Source organism: Martes martes (assembly GCF_963455335.1).
Source record: "Martes martes genome assembly, chromosome: 4".
NCBI classification, from domain to species: Eukaryota; Metazoa; Chordata; class Mammalia; order Carnivora; family Mustelidae; genus Martes; species Martes martes.
This window is the reverse complement of record NC_137891.1, coordinates 69153333-69171648: the sequence shown is the minus strand read 5'-3', so window position 1 is coordinate 69171648 and position 18316 is coordinate 69153333. Positions and strand designations below refer to the sequence as shown.

At 37.5% G+C, this 18316-nt stretch overlaps 1 protein-coding gene across 4 annotated transcripts in view; it reads left to right on the top strand.

Annotated features, from left to right (window-relative positions):
- Positions 1-8107: 8107 nt before the first annotated feature.
- Positions 8108-18316, top strand: part of YTHDF3 (YTH N6-methyladenosine RNA binding protein F3) — a 39228-nt gene continuing 29019 nt past the window's right edge. The window contains exons 1-4 of one of the 4 annotated variants that reach the window (XM_080802425.1): positions 8230-8470; positions 8956-8980; positions 12317-12462; positions 14790-14875. In XM_080802425.1, coding sequence (XP_080658551.1) covers positions 12405-12462; positions 14790-14875 — 144 coding nt within the window. In that variant the 5' untranslated portion in view covers positions 8230-8470; positions 8956-8980; positions 12317-12404. Of the gene's footprint in view, positions 8471-8584; positions 8676-8955; positions 8981-12316; positions 12463-14789; positions 14876-18316 lie in introns of those variants that run through there. The other 3 variants (XM_080802427.1, XM_080802426.1, XM_080802428.1) reach the window with 3 other exon arrangements.

Genomic DNA, 18316 nt, shown 5'->3' with positions numbered 1-18316 from the left:
CATAATTCAGTCCATAATAAGTATGTTCTAAGTACTTTAAGATTGAGTTGTTACAGGGGCACCTGGCTGGCTCAGTCAGTGGAGTGTGTGACTCTTGATCTTAGGGTTGTGAGTTCAAGCTCTACTTTGGGCATGGAGTTTACTTAAAAAAAAAGAAAAAGATTGAATTGTCACAGTTTAAGCAACATAGGCACCATTTTATATACAGAGAATTAACCATCTGGTCATTAATATCTCATAAAGTGAGAAGAAAAACAAAAAATAGTGAATATGTGAATATCTCAAATTTTTCATCATTAGCCACACAGTTTGGGATTTTGCAATTTTTTTAAACTTAAGTGTTCAAGCAGTGTAAAAAATTCTCCGAATATTTATAGATCAGTTCATGATAACAACTAGTGTTGCAATAACAATAGTTTCATAAAATATTTTTGGACATGATTTCTTTCTTAACACTCAAAACAGCCCTGATATATTTTTCTTCATTTTAGAAATTAAGGAATTGACACGAGAACGTTAACTTGTTTAAGACATGCCTTCAGAAGAGGCGTTCTTTGGATATGAACCAAGATTTTGTTAGTAAAATTCTGGAGCTCTTATCACACATCTTGCTTGGTACATTTTAATATTTAATGACGGTGATAAAGAAGATGGTAATAATGATAATTGCTAATGCTTACTGAATGTTTACTATCTTTGGAGGACAGTGGCAAACACTGCACATAATCATCTCTCATTTAATCTTTTCAAGAACCCTAAGAGGCAGGTGCAACACCAAAGCACAGAGATGGAGGGAAATTAGCCCAAGGCTACAAAGCTCGTAAATGTGAATGCCAGGATACACACTCAGAGGTTTTACCCCAGAGTCTGTCCTCTTAATCACTTCTATGTGGCCTCCTTGACCTTGTGAAGCCTTCCTAGACAGTCTCCATTTCAGAGACCTCACCACTCAAGCTCTTGTTACACTATAACAAACCAGCTTAGGAGGGTTTATTGTCATGTTACAAATCAATGTATGACCACCTAAATAACTTTAAGCAAGTTACTTAATATCTTCAAATGCCAATTGTCTCTAGTGTGAAAGGGAGATATACCACAGTGAGCTTAAATTTAATAATATATGTAAATGACTTGGTACATATTGGCCACATAATAGGCACTCAATTTATTTTATTTATGAATTAACTGATATGATAGTTGATTGTTTAGAAGGTGCTCTGGGGCTTGGAGGAGGGGGCAATTGATTTTGACTGGTAATATCAAAAGTGTTACAGGATAAGTAACAGTTGGATCTTAATGAGAAAATGTTAACAAGTGAGGAAGGGTGTGCTATCATCTGAATGTTCAGTCCCCCCAAATTTTATGTTGAAATCTTATGTTGAAATGAATTCTTATGTTGAAATGCCTAATGTGATTGTATTAGGAAGAGTGAGGCCTTAACTCATGAGGTCAGAGCTCTCATGAAAGAGATTAGTGTTGTTATAAAAGATAACCCCTTATGCCCAGAGATCCTGCACCCCTTCTGCTAGTGAGGGTACAGCAAGACTGTGCCAGCTAGGGGCGCCTGGGTGGCTCAGTCCGTTAAGCATCTGCTTAACTCAGGTCATGATCCCAGGGTTCTGGGATCGAGTCCCACATCAGGTTCCCTGCTCAGCAGGAAGTCTTCTCTCTCTGCCTCTGCCTGCCAATCCCTCGGCTTATGCTCTTTTTCTCTCCCTGTCAAATAAATAAAAACAAAATCTTAAAAAAAAAAAAAATGTGCCCACTATGTACCAGAAAGAGGGCCCTCACTAGAATGTGACCAACCCGGAGCTTTGGTCTTGATTTCTCAGACTCCAGAACTGTGAGGAATATATTTCTGTTGCTTCTAAACTACTCAGTCTGTGCTATTTTGTGATAGCAGCCTGAAGGAACTCAGACAGGACATTCTAGGCAGAGAAGCCTTTTGGAAAGAAAAAGATGATTCTGCAAGCTGCCCCTGCCTCGAAGGACAATGGGGATCACAACGTTGAGCACTTTCATATGAAGTTATGGGAACTATGACCCCCCACATCTATTAATTCCACCAGTGCTGATGAGTAATTCAAACAACATCCCTTCTGCAGCTCTCAACAGTTTGTAATTCTATCTTCACATGTGTGGACTGCTGCCAGTTACCCATGTCACTTCAGTAGTGGCAGAAATAGATGCCTCCAGGCACTGGCCCCTCGGGCCTTCTGTATCTTAAGCCCAAGGGACTTCCTTGTTCCTTTTCTTCTCTACAACTGTCGCACATGCAGCCTGAGACCAATGAGCCACCATACCCGGAAGGGAGAGGTGAGCACTTTGGTTTGGAGTTGGCTGTCGAGGGAGCAGCTCCTTTATTTCCACAGGTACCCTGCTGGGCTGAAATCAGTGGTAACTCATTTCTCATTGGCCTGGGAGAGAATTCTTGTGTCTAGTCCCATTGCGCTACCGCTACCAGAGGTGGGGGAGGGGAGGGACTAAGACTGCTGTTACTATTAAGGTCAATTGGAGAGAATCAGGACTTTTACAAGTCAGCAGTTTCAGGATTCTTGCCCCACTCCCCTCCATGATACCACTGCTGAGTTACTGCTTTCCTGCTCCTGCTCACCATGCTCCCACCATCCAGATTCTTCCTCTTTCACTGTCTATGTAAATGTTATCCACTCAAGGCCCACTTCCTAATGTCTACTGATCTAAAACTTCCATGGCACTGAGCACATTAATTTTATTATTTTGGAAAAAGCAGAGGACTTTCCAAAAACTTGCCTAAAACTTGAAACTGGCCTAATCATCTTAAGAACTATGTTTATTTCCAGCTCTAGCATTTTATCACCAACTATTATGATCTAAGTTTCATCTTTGGCAAATGAACTATATACTACCTATCCTACCTCAGAGGACTGAGGTGATGCTCATATAAGAATGTAACTCACAAACTGTAAATCACTGTCCAACTGAGGCATTAATGTGGCATATTTTCTCTTCATAACTAGACAACTTCTTTTGAGTATAAGGATCATTTCTTTTTTGCAACTCCCCCAATGATTCTTGATGTGCTATAATCACAAAAAGCATTCAGTATCTGTCAATTAATAAGAAACAGTATTTTTTTACTAAAGAAAAGATCTTTTTGTCAGTTTTAGGAACTTTGTACATTCTATTATTAAATAGAATTTAATTAACATTCATTGAGTGTTTTTAAAATTTTAAAAATTTAAAAATTTTAAATTGTAAAATTAAAATTCAAAATTTTTAAATTTTCAAAATTTTCTGATTTTTGAATGACTTTTACAAACAAGTATTGTCTTTTTGTAGTCTTTTACAATCTAAATGTAATTTTACTGCTTATGCTAGACTTATTAGAAATATCAAAATTTTCTATTTGAAGTTTCTGATTTAAAAAAAAACCACTTATAAAACAAAACTGGAATTCTTCAATATTTTCGCATTAAAAATGAATACTTTTCCTTGTAAAATCTTTTATTTGATACATATGTGAAATTCAGGGAAGTACAAATCCTTTTTAATAACATGTACTCAGTCTTTGAGCTTATGGTGGATTTAGTATTGACGAAAATGTATTTTTTCTATTTTTTAAATTTTTAATTTGAGTAGAGTTGACATGCAATGTTACATTAGTGTCGGTTATACAACATAGTGATTTAACAAGTTTATACATTATGGGATGCTCACCACAAGCATAGCTATCATTTGTCATCACGATACACTATTACAATAGCATTGACTATATTCCTTATGCTGTACCTTTTATTTCTGTGACTTATTCATTTCATAACTCGAAGCCTGGATCTCCTACTCCCCTTCACCCATTTTTTCCCATTCCTCCATCCCTTCCCCTCTATAGGTCTGATTCTCCTTTTTTTCTTATTCATTTTTTTTTTCAGATTCCAAGTGAAGTCATATTTGTCTTTCTCAGTCTGACTTATTCTTAGCAAAATACCTTCTAGATCCTTCCCATGTTGTTGCAAATGGCATGATTTCATCCTTTTTTAGAGCTGTGTAGTATTTCTGTGTGTGCATGTGTGTACGTGCATCACATCTTCCTTATTCATTCATCTACCAGTGGATGCTTAAGTCAGTTTCATATCTTGGCTGTTGTAAATAATGCTAAAATAAATATGAGGGTGTGTATATCTTTTTGAATTAGTGTTTTTATTTTTGGGTGGGATAAATGCCCAGTAGTGGATCATACAGTACTTCCATTTTTAATTTTTGAGGAACCTCCATACTGTTTTCCCCAGTGAATGGATGCACCAATTTATATCCTTACTGACAGCGTATGAGGGCTCCTTTTTCTCCACATCTTTGCCAACTGTTATTTCTTCTCTTTTCGATTTTAGCCATTCTGACAAGAGTAAGGTGATAGCTCATACTGGTCTTGATTTGCATTCCCTGATGAGTGATGTTGAGCATCTTTTCATGTGTTTGTTGGACATCTGTTTATCTCCTTTGGAAAAATGTCTATTCAGGTCCTCTGGCCATATTTTATTGGATTGTTTGGTTTTTTTGAGAAAAATGTTGTAACTTAAAAAAAAACAAAAAAACCTTTAAGCTAAATCTGATTTTCCCATGGGCTAGAAGGCTGTATCTGACATTCTATGACTTAAACACCACTTTTAATCAACTACCAATGACATATTTGTTTAATCTACACATTGCTTTCTAATATATTTTACTCAGAGAATCACAGTATTCATATAAAATTTTAATAACGCAGTATCATAGTATGAACCTATTAAAAGAGAAAAGAACTCTTATTTATGGGGCGCCTGGGTGGCTCCGTGGGTTAAGCCTCTGCCTTCAGCTCAGGTCATGATCTTGGGGTCCTGGGATGAGCCCTGCATCGGGCTCTCTGCTTAGCAGGGAGCCTGCTTCCTCCTCTCTCCCTGGGCCTGCCTCTCTGCCTACTTGTGATCTCTCTCTCTCTCTGTCAAATAAATAAATAAAATCCTTTTTTAAAAAAGAACTCTTATTTATTACTTACATTGTGTCAATCACTATTCTTGTCACTTAAAATACAGTTGATTCCTATTATTCCTGGAACCTGTATTTGCAAATGCCTACTCAGTTAAAATTTATTTGTAACCCTACAATCAATACTCTAGTGCTAAGTAAGGAAGTGAATCTGTGTAATTATGCATATACAGTTTACTACTAACTAGCTATCTCTCATGATCTATCATCCCCTTCTTCCTTCTTAGTAAGCTTTCTGACATGTGGCCACCCAGAATGGTTTCCAAGTTTCCTTCAATCAGGTATTTTCATAGGACTGTATTCTAATTAATTGGAGGTAGGTAGAAGTAGGAAATACAATTTCTCAAAATGTCCATGAAGGAAAGAGACATGCCCTTCTTCACCTTGCTTTCTGCTGGGAGGAATGTGATTATGACATTGAGCAGCCATCTTGGATCACAGGCGGAAGTGTTATCATGAGGATGGTGAACAACAGGGTAGGAGTCTGGATACCTAACACTGTGACTATAGCCCAAGCCCTGGACTGGCAACCTCCAGACTTCTTTCATATGAGAGAAAGACAGACCTCTAGCTTAAGTTCCTGTTATTTTGGACTTGATGTCACCTGCAGCTGAACCTCCTTTAAACTGATAGAAAAAGTCACATGGAAGCACAGGGCTGGTGCTTAGAGCTGTACAGAGCAGAAGTCTACTGGATAAGGCATCAAGATGGATGATGGGTAAATGGGGTTGAAACCCAACCTACTCACTCCCTTCCAAGCTTATAACCATGTTTTGTTTATCAAGAACCTGATATACCAGTGGCCCTGTAGAAAAGTTAAAATGTTTGTCTAGAATCAAAACTCTAGAGCAGCATTTTTCAAAATTTCATCTGCGTACTCCTGGAGCCATTGGAAATTATTTTAGGTAGTCTCCATTGATGTACTTCAAAAAAATCTTATTTAGGGATGCCTGGGTGTCTCAGTGAGTTAAGCGATTGCCTTTGGCTCAGGTCATGATCTCAGGGTTCTGGGATAGAGTCCCACATTGGGCTCCCTGCTCAGCAGGGAGGCTGCTTCTCCCTCTTCCACTCCCCCTGCTGTGTGTGCTCTCTCTCTCTCTCTCTTTCTGTGTCAAATAAATAAAATCTTTAAAAATCGTATTTAATACTAAATTAAATGGCCTTGTATTTCATGATAGTTACCACTCCATTCTTCAGTTCAGACCTCAGTGCTAAGAAGGGCAATGAGTAAGGAAGGAGACTGCTGAGGGGCAGGAATGAAAGAGAACAAGCTCATCAAACATGTCATTAGGTGGTATTTTATGGTGGCTAGAGTACAAGCTCTGGAGACAGACTGCCTGTGTTTAAATCCCGGCTCTCTGTGACTAGCTGTATTTGGGCATGTTTCTTGACCTTACTGTGTGCCAGTTTTTTGTAACAGAACTAACACAAAAGGATGGTGTGAGGATTTAAAATAATTATTATAGTGCCTGACACATAATGACCACTCAATAAACATAAGATATTAGCACCATACTGGTAATTATTTAGCAAAGAAACCCGAAACTAGCTATGCTTGTTGAAAGCTTTTTTTTTTTCCCCCTGCCAGGAATTGTACATATCTGACCTTACTTTACTTTAGTTATCAGGAAACTAAGGCTTAGAAAAATTCAGTAACTTTCCCAAGGTTATGCAACTAATTCTAGCCGAGCCAGAATTCAAACTCAGATTGGATTCCAAAGCTATGGTTTTTTAACAAAGATAATTAAGGACAAGGCCTGCAAGATTTCGCAAGCTTCCTCTTGTATCCTCTTTCCCCAGTCATAGAATGTAGCAGCAAACTCTTTCACACTATAAGGAGTGGAGGATGGGTAGACTGGAGAGACTGAGAACAAGAATTGGAAGCGTGGGAGAAGTCTTGGGAAGTAGCAACAATGAGCAGCCTGAGCTGAAAATCTGGCTGAGGCCCTGGGACCCGTGGCAAAATGAGAGAGCATGGGAAGTTGACCAGATCTGAAAAATGCCTCTTGGTGATTTATATGGAGCAGTGGACTCTCAAGATAAGTTTCATTGGTATTTCTCAGTGCTTCTAAAATGCTGTTGTATCGTGAAACACAAAATGAACCCTATAATTCAACAATTTTGTACTTTCTCAACGATCACTTATCCGATGGCTTTGATAAAAAAGGATTTAGTCATCTAAATTATTTCTTTTTTAGAGTCCACGTCACACCTGTTAGGCAAGGAATCCGCCTTTATTGCAAAGGTGTTATTTCAACAAAACTTTCAAACTGTTGCAAATCGGCTGCTTTGGTTTTGCCAGTTTGCAAAAAAAGTAGCTGAAAAGTAACTGAACCAGTTTCTTTTGAAACTAACTTTTATGATTGAAAAACATCCTGCAACCATCTGTATCTTTCCCGAGATTACTTTGTAACATCAGGGGACGGGAACACAAGTGCAGGAATTGGGTGGTAAATTCGACTCCAGAGGTCTGTGGATTAATGAGTTATTCCGAGCACGTGCCTGGGGTTTGGTGAGAACGAACACTCGCTGGCGAACCTCCTCTCTGCTCTGATGCCCAGAGCTCTACCCCAGCCACTTTGGCTGCACGTGCTGGCTCGTGCGGAAGGCCCAGCATCTCTGTCCCGAGGGCGGTTGACTCACCCAGCCGCCCACGTGGCCTTGGGTGGCCTCAGGAGGCTCTGGCGGAGGCCGGGCCACTGTTGCTCGCTCACCCGGGGTGGGTGCGGCTGGGGCTGCGACGCTGCAACCCACCAAGGTGCGCTCCGCCAGCAGGAGGGCGCCGCTGGCACTGCGTCTTCAGCCCCGCTCTAGTCCCAGGCAGCCGCCGCCTCCCGCCCAGGCCTACTTCCTGCCCAAAGCGCGAGGGCATCCCGCTCGGGCCCGTTTCCCGCTGCCTCCGCCCGCCGCGCGTCCTGCAACCCGCGAGCCGCACAGAAGGAAGCCACTGAAGCATCCCTGGAAGGTGGCGCTCGCCGCCGCACAGGCGCACTCCCTCCCCGGCGCATGCGTCCAGGGGCCGCCTCGCGGTCCCCGTCTCCGGTGACGTGGCGGTGCGCAGGCGGAGCCAAGGTCGGTAGCTGGCGGGCGCGCGGGTGGGGGAGGAAGAGCGAGGTGAGCAGGGACGTCAGAGTGGAGAGCGGAAGGTCAGGGAGGCTCGGAGCGGAAGTGAGACTAGGGAGTCTGTCCGCCATTGTGGACCCGAGGAGCGAAGAGCGAGAGGGGGAAGAGGCGCCTGCACGCCGAAAAGAAGGGCCCTTTCCACGGACCCCCGAGCGCGAGGCCCTCTTTCTTGCTTCTGAACGAGCGGCGGCAGCGGCGGCGGCTGGATCAGTCACTCGGCGGAGGGCGGCAGCCAACTGCTGTGAGTGCACGGGGAGAGGCCCAAGCGGCGGCGGCGGCGGCGGCGGCGGCAGCGGCAGCAGCTCTCGGGTTGCGGTGAAGAATGTCAGCCACTAGCGTGGATCAGGTGAGGGAGCAGAGGCCTCAGGCTCGGTTGAAGGCCCGAGCCCTGGAGCTCCACCCTCGCGTGGGGCTTCGGCTCCTCCCCGTCGCCGCCGCTGCCGGCCCCATAACGGTGCCTTGGGCGCAAGTTGCTGCGGTCCTGCCGCCCGGGTCGGGGCGTGCGCCCTGCCCCGGAGCCTGCGGCCGAGACGGGCGGCCGCGGAGCTGCGGTGGGTGGGGGAACGACCGCTCCTAGGGGCCTTAGGGCACATCTGAGGGCGGCAGACGTGGGGCTGAGACCAGGCGAGCTCTGGGAGACGGTTTTCGAGTGGCGGGTAGGAGGTTTGAAGACTGGGGGTGGTTGGGAAATTGGAGGCTATGGAGGATGTGGTGGGTTTTACTCCTACGCGGATTGTTGAAAATAACTTGTCTTTGATAATGTCTTTGATTAACACTCTTTCTCCCTTTTCCCCCCCTTCTCATTACCACACCTTTCGTCTTGCTGCGCAGAGACCTAAAGGGCAAGGAAATAAAGGTGAGTTTGAATATTTTTATCTTATTTCCTAATGCTCGTCTGATGTCACTTTTAAACTTTGCCAGGGTCTTTTTGTTTGATTTTGCTCCAATTTTTTTTGTTGTTGTTGTTTGTTTTGAAATGTATGTTTAGAGAAATATTCATCACGGCCAAAGCAGTCAAATGCTATCCAAAACTTCGGTAGTTCCTTGCTTTGAAGCCACTTTTATAGAAACCGTAGTGGTACAAAAAACAGTTTTCTTAGTTGTATTTCAGTTAAGGAGGTATTATGAATGTGGGGACATTTCTTTAATTTTGCAATTTATCTGTATTATGTAACGACTACCACAAAAATTTCTCCAAATGCGTACATATAAGTGGATATTTTGTTAGAAAATGCAACTCAAGTTGTATTTCATGTCACACTAGTGAAAAACTGTACTGTTAACCACTGGTTCTAGTGAAGACAGTTACAATGAGGCAGTAACATGAGAGAGATCAAAACTGAACAGGCATGTCATCTTGCTGTGTAGCCCTGATTGCAAGGTGTGACTCAATCTGGTATTTTAGAAAGGACTGGGAGAGAAAAAAATCTGTGAGGTTTCTCTCTGGCTATATGATTTACTCTTCAGTTAAAAAAAAACCAACAAAACATAAACCATTGAAAGTGAAGCATTTTTTAAAAATAAGTGTATTTTGTGTCTATTAATATGGAACAATACAGTCAACTGACTGAAACATGACATTAATCATGTGACATTAGTAAGTATAGAACAATAACTGCTTTCTTGGGATAGTGCCAGTTAACATTACAGTAAATTATATATTTATAACATTTTGTAATAGGGCTTGAAATTAGACCAAATAGAATTATGCTTCCTGTTTTTTATTTCAGTTAGCAAAGTATAACCTAGAAAATAAGATGTGCAATAGCTTTTTAGATGTAAGTCCAAGGTTTTTATTGGTGCTCTTTATATTCTTAGGGTTTTTATTTGCCTTTGCAAATTTGAAAAGAGTAGATTCTGAGAACTCAACTCAAGTTAATTTTCTTTGAGTTGTAGTACAGTTTGAGAATTTGCACGTTCCAGATAAATGGCACTGTATCAGTGTAGCATAAATTTACTGCTTTATTTTGATTAAAGATATATTTTGGAGGAGTATATACACATTTAGAAGTTTCAATTTTTAGAGTTAAAAGTTTAATTTTAGAATTATTTTCTGTTGTAAGCATAAACCTCAGAATTTGATATTGTTTGTTTTAAATGTTTTACAATAATTATTTGTAAATTTGAAAAGAATGATCCATTAATTTTTTTTTTTTGCTAGTCTGCTCATGAGGAAGTGTATAGACCTGGAGATATATGAAATCTGTGGTCATTATTGCCTAGCATAAATTATTTTATCCTAGATCTGTGGGGAGGTGGCACTTTGCAAGGCTATTTGAAATACTAAGTGTTTTGTGTTACCTGCTTTAAGGTAAGTATGCAAGTTCAATGAAGTACTTACTTGTTTGACAGAACAAAATAAAATACCTATAGCATTGTAAGCCATTACTCAATTACTGTAAGTTTGATTGCAATATAGTCACTTCACTTAGGTATGTCCTGCTGATATCTCTGGTATAAATTATCAATGACAATAATTGCATATTGATATTTACAAATAAGTATTTTTTGGTTGTTAAAATAATTTTGATCCATCAGCATAATCTCTTTTAGGTGTATCTATACACACACAAAGTATTTATTTGGATAGCTCTCTTTTCCAAAAAATTTTCTTTCTTTCACCCTTATTGTTCCATTCATAGTTTTATCCAGGGGTAGAATGTTGGACTGGGATTCCTAGGAGACCCGTGTTCTAATACTTACTGTGGCTACTGACTTGCCCAGTGAGCTTGAACAAATTGCACCTTTTGGTCAGAATTTCCTATCTCCAAAATAAAAGTGATAATTCTAGCTGTAAATCGTATTGTATATTATGAGGAATTACAATTACAGTAGTCCATTGCTCTAGTTGCCGTTTTATTTGGTGGATTTATTTTCACCTTCCTCACCTCATGTATTTTTAAGATGCAGGGAGACTGTTGCCTAAGACATGGCAGAAGGGAAAAACTCTACCGGCCTGAGTATTGGTAATCATTTAAGATGCTTTAAAATGGTAGATGCTGCAAGTGCACAAATACACATATACATCACTTGTATTTTTATGCCCCTGCAGGGAGAATTACAAGGCGAAAGCAGCACCTCCAGTGAACTGATACAAGTAGCTATGTGTGTGTTTGAGAAAAACTACTGTGCCTTAGCTGACTTGGTTTTCAAGCTAGTAAAATTGTTTTACAGTTACTCTGTTTACTTTTGTGAAGCAGAAAGCAAAGTTATTTTTCTTGAACTACAGCCTGAGTATTCTAAGAATATGAGTATTAAACTTGAATTCAACTTCTCAAACATGAAAAATACATGTTGCTGAGGAGTTGTCAGTTCTGAAACCATAATCCTTTTCAGATGACTTAATTTTAGAGATGCTGTTTTTCTTTTTTGAATTATCTTCATTTGACACTGTGAGCCTGACACCTGTCTTAGTGTCTTTGATTTTCTAAGTTTTTTTTCTGTATATCCTGAAGGATTTAAGTGCACTAACGGAGCTAAAATTCGAAAGGAATTCTATATCTCTTTTTGTAAGGCAAAAATGCTTTCATAGTATAAGTAATTCTAGGCTTACTTATTGTAAGTTTGAGTTCTTTTTGGTTAATAGATTTTCCTTATGGTAAATATTAGAACTCTTTATTATCCTTGGCTAGGGTAGTACTGAAGGATAGTAGAAATTTAAGGATAACTCACTATTAGTCTGTAATTTATTTATTTATTTATATTGGTTCATAATTTAAAACTGATTTTATATCACTTTTATTTATTAATAACCAGAATTTTTGTTGCCAGAATAAAAGGGTACCTCTCCTTTCCCTGCAGGCACCATAGATAAAAGTGTCAGATCCTGTACTCCTAGCAGCCTTGCTGCCAGCTTCCTCCTGGTGCCTTAAGTGTATAAATAGACAAATACATGGAAAGGAATTTATCTTTTCCCTCCTCTCTTCCCCTATCCCTTCCCAACAGAGAGAGAGAATTGTTTGGTAAAACTGCAGTTTAAAAGAATTAGGTTGAATTTGGCTGTATTTAGTGTTTCAGAAGAGTGGTGGAAAATGTAGTGTTTTGGCAGTATTCTTTTGTATCCTCTCCCCACAGTCCCTCAGGAAATAATTGCAAAGCACTTTATTGTCATTTTAGGCTTCATTTTATTTTAATCCTCAAAACATTCCTATAAGGAGATAGAGGGTATATGGTATTGTCGCTGTTTTTGTAGGTGGGAAAACATGATGCACAGATCTGTTGACTTTCCTAACTTGATGTAGTCAGGACCAGAGCAAAGAATCACCTGGCTCCTAAGGCCCATGTTCTATCTTGATTTGACTCTGCTTCATAGAGCAGAGGAAACAGGCGAAGAATCATGTAAGTCATCTGTTCTTTTTTCCCTGAAGAACTTGTACAGACTATGGAACTGGCTTGGATATCTTTGCTATTTAATGGCTTTCAGTCTCCAAGACATTAGATTGTCATAAAGTAATGTTCAAAAACTGCAGTCTTTAAAGACAGTTGAATTTCTTAAGGAAAGGTATGCTTCTGAAACTCAAGGGCTAGCTTCTTATTCAGATTCTAATTTAATGCAAATTGCTTGTCAGTATTCATGAAATACTTTTAATTAAATATTTTTTCCTTAGATTGACATACTCCTTGAATAATCTTTTAGAACTTTTAGACATATTTATGCCTCATTTATGCACAGACTGTAGACTGTATATTTACTTAGTGCATGGGAATATTTTGTTCTTAGTCTCAGCATCTTAGAAGAGAAAGAATGGAACATAGGAAATGAGTAAGAATAGCACCATAATATAGATTTAGGTAGATTTTAAGTGAGTACTTGTTTAATATATTTTATGAGTAGCATTGGCTAAATTTCTGAGAATTAATGAATGCAAGAAATAGTTGTAATTTTGAAATGAGTAGCTGTTTCAGGTAACAACATGTACTAGTGCCATAGTCCAATAGTGTAGTGAGGATTTTTTTTCCCCCTCCAGTGGTAATAGACCATGCATAACCACCTTTGATAAAGGGGTTAGAATCTCTTGGGCTGAAATGATTAGTCCACCAGAAATAACCTAAGGTACCCCCCTCTTTATTTTTGTTTCTAGTGGCTGTTACGTATTTAAATTCTAGAGAGCACATTTAGCTCAACCCTGGTTCTTGCAGTCCTTACCAAATACAGTTAAACCACCTCAGAGGAGCCAAGATCAAGGTGACCTTCATGTTGCTCTTGTGATTTGAGGGCAATGTAGTATCATAAGAGGTCTACTTTGAAGGCTTCACAGAGTAGTATTTCTTTGACTGATCATTGCTACTCAGTGGGTGGCAAAGAATGAGGGGATTTTATCTATCTCTGCTCCCATGCCACTGTCAGCTTGTTATATTGCATTTTTGGTGATCTAAACTCTTGGAAAATTAGGGAAAATAAAAATGTAATGATACTGTAGAGGAACACACAACTTAAATCCATTGCCCCCAGCCTTAATTTATAATAACTTTGTGACACTGTATTTTTAAGCAGTGAATTTTCAGATTCTGAAGGTTTTTTGTTGTTGTTGCTATTGTTTTTAAGGGATTAGTCAACATCCATAAAGAACTTTTAGCTTTTTTCATCTCACGTGTGTTTCAAAAGTAGAATAGTGTATTTAAACAGTGTCAGCATATCAGGTTCTAGCCTTGTAAAACTTTGGTTTATGTGGTCCTAAAGTAATTTTTAGTCCTTTTTGGATCTTGTAATATTTTATGTAATAAAAGAGTCAAGATTATTGAATACTGTCTTTGAATCCTCAGATGAACTGAGGTAGGTACTGTTAATAACCTCCTTGAACGGAGAAGTAGAGTAGAGAGGCTAAGTCACTAACTAGAGATACCCCGCTTCTCAGTGTTAGACTTGGGATTCAAACACAAGACCTTATTTCTAGTCTGTGCTCAAAGGCACTCAAATACCATTCAGAGAGTAATAACTTTATAAAGCATTTTTGGAAATGATCTCTGAACAAACACAGCATTATAAATTATTCTCTGGTTTTCTTATGTGTTGGAAGAATAATCATGGTTATCTTTAGTGTCTTTGTATTTTCAAAAAAGTTTTCATAATTTTTTGGTTTAGAACTAAAGGCCTTTTTATTTAGATTATTTATGATTTATTCATTGTGATAACTGCTCTGATGAATTTTAGCCACTTTCTTTAATTTGAAAACATTTAAGACATTTACTCTAACTTAAGTTACCAAGGAAAGTTATTTCATCCTTTATTTACCTTTCTTGTACTAAATTATATAGAGATTTAACAGAGGTAGAGAACATTGTTCCGCAATCAGTTATCCACAACACTATTTCAGGTGGTTATTTTAGATTCAAATATAGTATCAGGGAACCCTTCCAAGAATTTAACTGCTTGCTACAGTGTTGAAATTGAGATTATTTACATTATGTTTTTGGGAATGGGAAGTGTGTATATAGTTTATATTTATGTAATCTTGGGTGTATACAAGATTTGTAAGTTTTTGTTTGCACATAAATATTTGTACCTAAATTGAGTTAAAATTTTTAAGAGGATTTTTTTTTTTAAACAAAAAGAACAACTCAGGATAACTTTTTCTGAGTTGGTTGAAAAATACTGAAAATGTTAGGTTATTCTGTCAGTTTCATAAAGATAATTACCACACATCTAATATAAACATATTTTTTAGTTTCAGTACAAAACGGTTCGATTCATCAAAAAGATGCTGTAAATGATGATGATTTTGAGCCATACTTAAGTAGCCAGACAAATCAGGTAAGTCTGACAGTCCCATATTTAGGAAATTAAATTTACATTAGTATTAATGGATTTTTCAGATAGATACTTTAATTAAATGAGGCTAACCATAACATGTATTAATCTAGTGTGCCTGCATAATAGTGAATAAAGTTGCAGGTTTGTGGTACAGAAGAATTCTTTAGAAATTCTTGGTGGCTGAAATTAGATTGTGAAATTAAAGATTTGAAGATGGACATTATTTGTGTATGGTATGGTTGGACTTTTTTTTTGAACTTTGAAAGAATTTAAGCTTTTAGTTTAATGTTGCTGCCATATCTTCATAGCTAAAGCAAATTAGAAGTTTTAATTAGCTATGCATTTATGGGAAAGAAGTAGTTATAACTTAAATTTTAGTTAAATGTAGTGTTTTCTCTTCTATAAGTATTCCAATTTGAATTTCATTGATAATTAAAGTTAATACAACATAGGGAATAGAAGATTTATAAACACATTTGCCTTCTATATTGTAGGCTTGGAAAATTTCATCAAATCAAATGGTACTTTTGAGGTTCTTTTGGATTTTTCCAGATAATTGTTTGTGTACAGGTATAATTTAGATTTAAGCTTTGAAAAACGAAAGAGAGTTCTTTGATCTCTTTGGTCTCTATATGCCATTTCTGCATTCATTTGTTTGTTAATATAAATTAAAAAAATAAACTTTCATCATTAACCAGTTTCTTGGAAGAGAATATTCTATAATAAAACTGCTTTTGTTGTTTTGCTTAAAAAAAAGGTATATGAAAAATGAACCATGAAATCTTAACCTTTAGATATTTTTTAAACTGAAAGAACAAGGAACCAGATATCATTGCAGGCCTTTAGAGTTGTAGGGAAAGTTTGAAAAGTAGTTCCCAATTTGTGGTATGTAGGATTGTATTTAGGAGTGTAGAGAGCCATGATTATGTTCAAACTGATCTACCCCTTGGTCATTTCTCGTTAACCACCCCCTTCTATCTGTTGATCTACATTCCTAGCTTGTGTTGGGAGGGAATAAATAAATGAGAAAGAATAAAAATGGGTGATAAAATCTATGAATGTTTGGCTGCTCATAAAAGAATGAAAAAATTCATTTCATACTTACATAATCTAACTTTATGATCTTTCCACTTAAAGGTTGTGAAATAACGTATAACTAGAAAATAGGAAGATTGTTGTTTTAAAAGAAATGTTCAGTATTCTATTATTTGGGCCCACACAGTAATCTCAGTTAACATCTCTTATGGCAGTGTTTCTTTTTGTTTAGAAATTCTGATATTATGAAGTGTGCAGTAGATATTGTCTCAAAAAGGTCTTCATGATCAGATAAGTTTGGGAAATTGTTTTAAATATTAAGTAATTGAATTTTTTTGCTGCTTGATTTTATACTTTATGTGTTACACTGTAAGATGATTTTCTAATATAAGGATAGAGTTGTGAAGATCCTCTTGACTTACTTGTTTGACCCCTGTCTTTAGGGAATTTTAATGGAATATAAATGTTTGAGAATTGCAACCAGTAAGAATCCTTTTGTTTTACTTGGTGACAAATATATAATACGTTTGTCAGAGGGGCTTAGAAGATTTTTTTTTTTGTTGTTGTTTTTTGGCATTCCACAGAGGTGGTTCAGGTCTGCCTAGGGAAAACTAGGGGAGGGTATTCTTGATCCCACTCCTGCAGCAATCAGAGCTGTCCTCTGCTTTTTATCTGTTTTATGTATTGGAATTCTACATACGATTGCACTTGTAAATAAAACTTTGAAAGTGTCAGAAAACTATTATTTTTTTAACAGTGAAAGATTTATTTAGTGAACCCAGTTTTTGAATTATCTCACTAAAGTTTCCTTATGTTGGGACAAAAAAAAATCTGTAAAAGATTTATTTTAATGTGATGTTTAAAAAGAAAAGCTTAATACTTTCTATTAATTGTTTTTTTATGGTATTTGTATATTCATGTGCTATTTAAAGAGAAGTTTTAAAATTTGATGCCACTAAGGCTGTTCTGTCCTCCCTCTCCTTGTCAGTACTAATGAATAGGTTTTTAGCAATTAGCTTTCTATAATACTAAAAATAATATCTGTAACCAGGGCACATACTTACCTTTGAAAGAGTCCTCACACTATAGCATGTTGGAAACTGGGTTTATTGGAGAGAAAAATTGAAAATTACCTGAAATCTTAGAGATGATTTGTATAAGAATTTAAGTTACTCGTAATAACACCTAGGTAAAAGAGAAAATTTTTAAAAATTGACCTTTTAAAGCAGGTTAGTGAAAATTAAAATTATTGGTGAAATATCTCAAGTAATTACTTACATATTGAAATTACATAAGCATTTATAGTTCCTTGTTCTGATCTAGCTGAAATGTTTAATTAAAAAATTTTCAACTAAATGTATAATATGTCTTTAAAATTAAACTCCATCTGATTTTCATGTTATGAATAAGAAAAATGAATCTTTTGTCTGGAAAAGTGTTTCAGTTTTTGGCTAATGATTCAAATTGTTTTGTATACTTAGATCTAATTCAGATCAAATCCAGGGATACTTTAAAACAGGTTGTTGACCTTCTGTGGTAGTGTATTTTATTTTCTAGTGCTCAGTTTCTTAAAGCAGATAACTTTTGTAATTACTTGAAAAGTAAATGTTTATCCTTCGGGTCTTAAATTTAGTTCTCTAAAGTTCCTCAGAATAATCAGATAATTAAGTTGATTGGAAAGTTCAGGTTTAAATAGTACTGTTAAAGATGCCATGTAATTTGTGCATATACATTTGAAGAACAACTTGGAAAAATTAAGTTTGAGTTTGTCATCTATATGGGGAAATAATTCCTAGTCATGTTTGTCAGAGGAGTGGAATAGAGAATGAAGAAAGGAAAAATATTTTGAATTTTGTTATTTATTGTCCCGGCCATCACTGCCCTTAGTTAAGGGTTTCATTTTTTTCTGCCTGTTGGAGTGATTTTCTAACTAGTAATTCTGTATTGCCACTCAGCAATCTTTTTAAAGTCCAAGTCTGTGCCAGCGTCATGTTAAAGAGTTACCGCAACTTCACAAGGGTGGATACATTTTTTACATGAAGGTCCTTAAAATTGCTCCATTTCCCTCCCTGCCTTGTCTTTGGTCAGCTTTCTCCAGTTTGTAAGGGAATAGGACTCACTATTTTCTAAGAATATAAATATTTTCCAAATATTTTTCTTTCATGATCTCACTTTTTGTATTTGTATTTATGATCTGTACACACACACAGACTCCTATATCTATCCCTTGATGAAGTCTCTTCTGATTCTCCCAGTTACTTGCTTCCCTGCTATTTGTACTAGAATGCTTGTTTTGCTTTGTTTGTACTTCCATTACAGTACCTATCAAATTGTAGGGGATATGTGTCTTCCCCAGCAGACCTGGGAAGTGTTCCAGGTCAGAGTCCATGTTCTTCATCTTTTCGT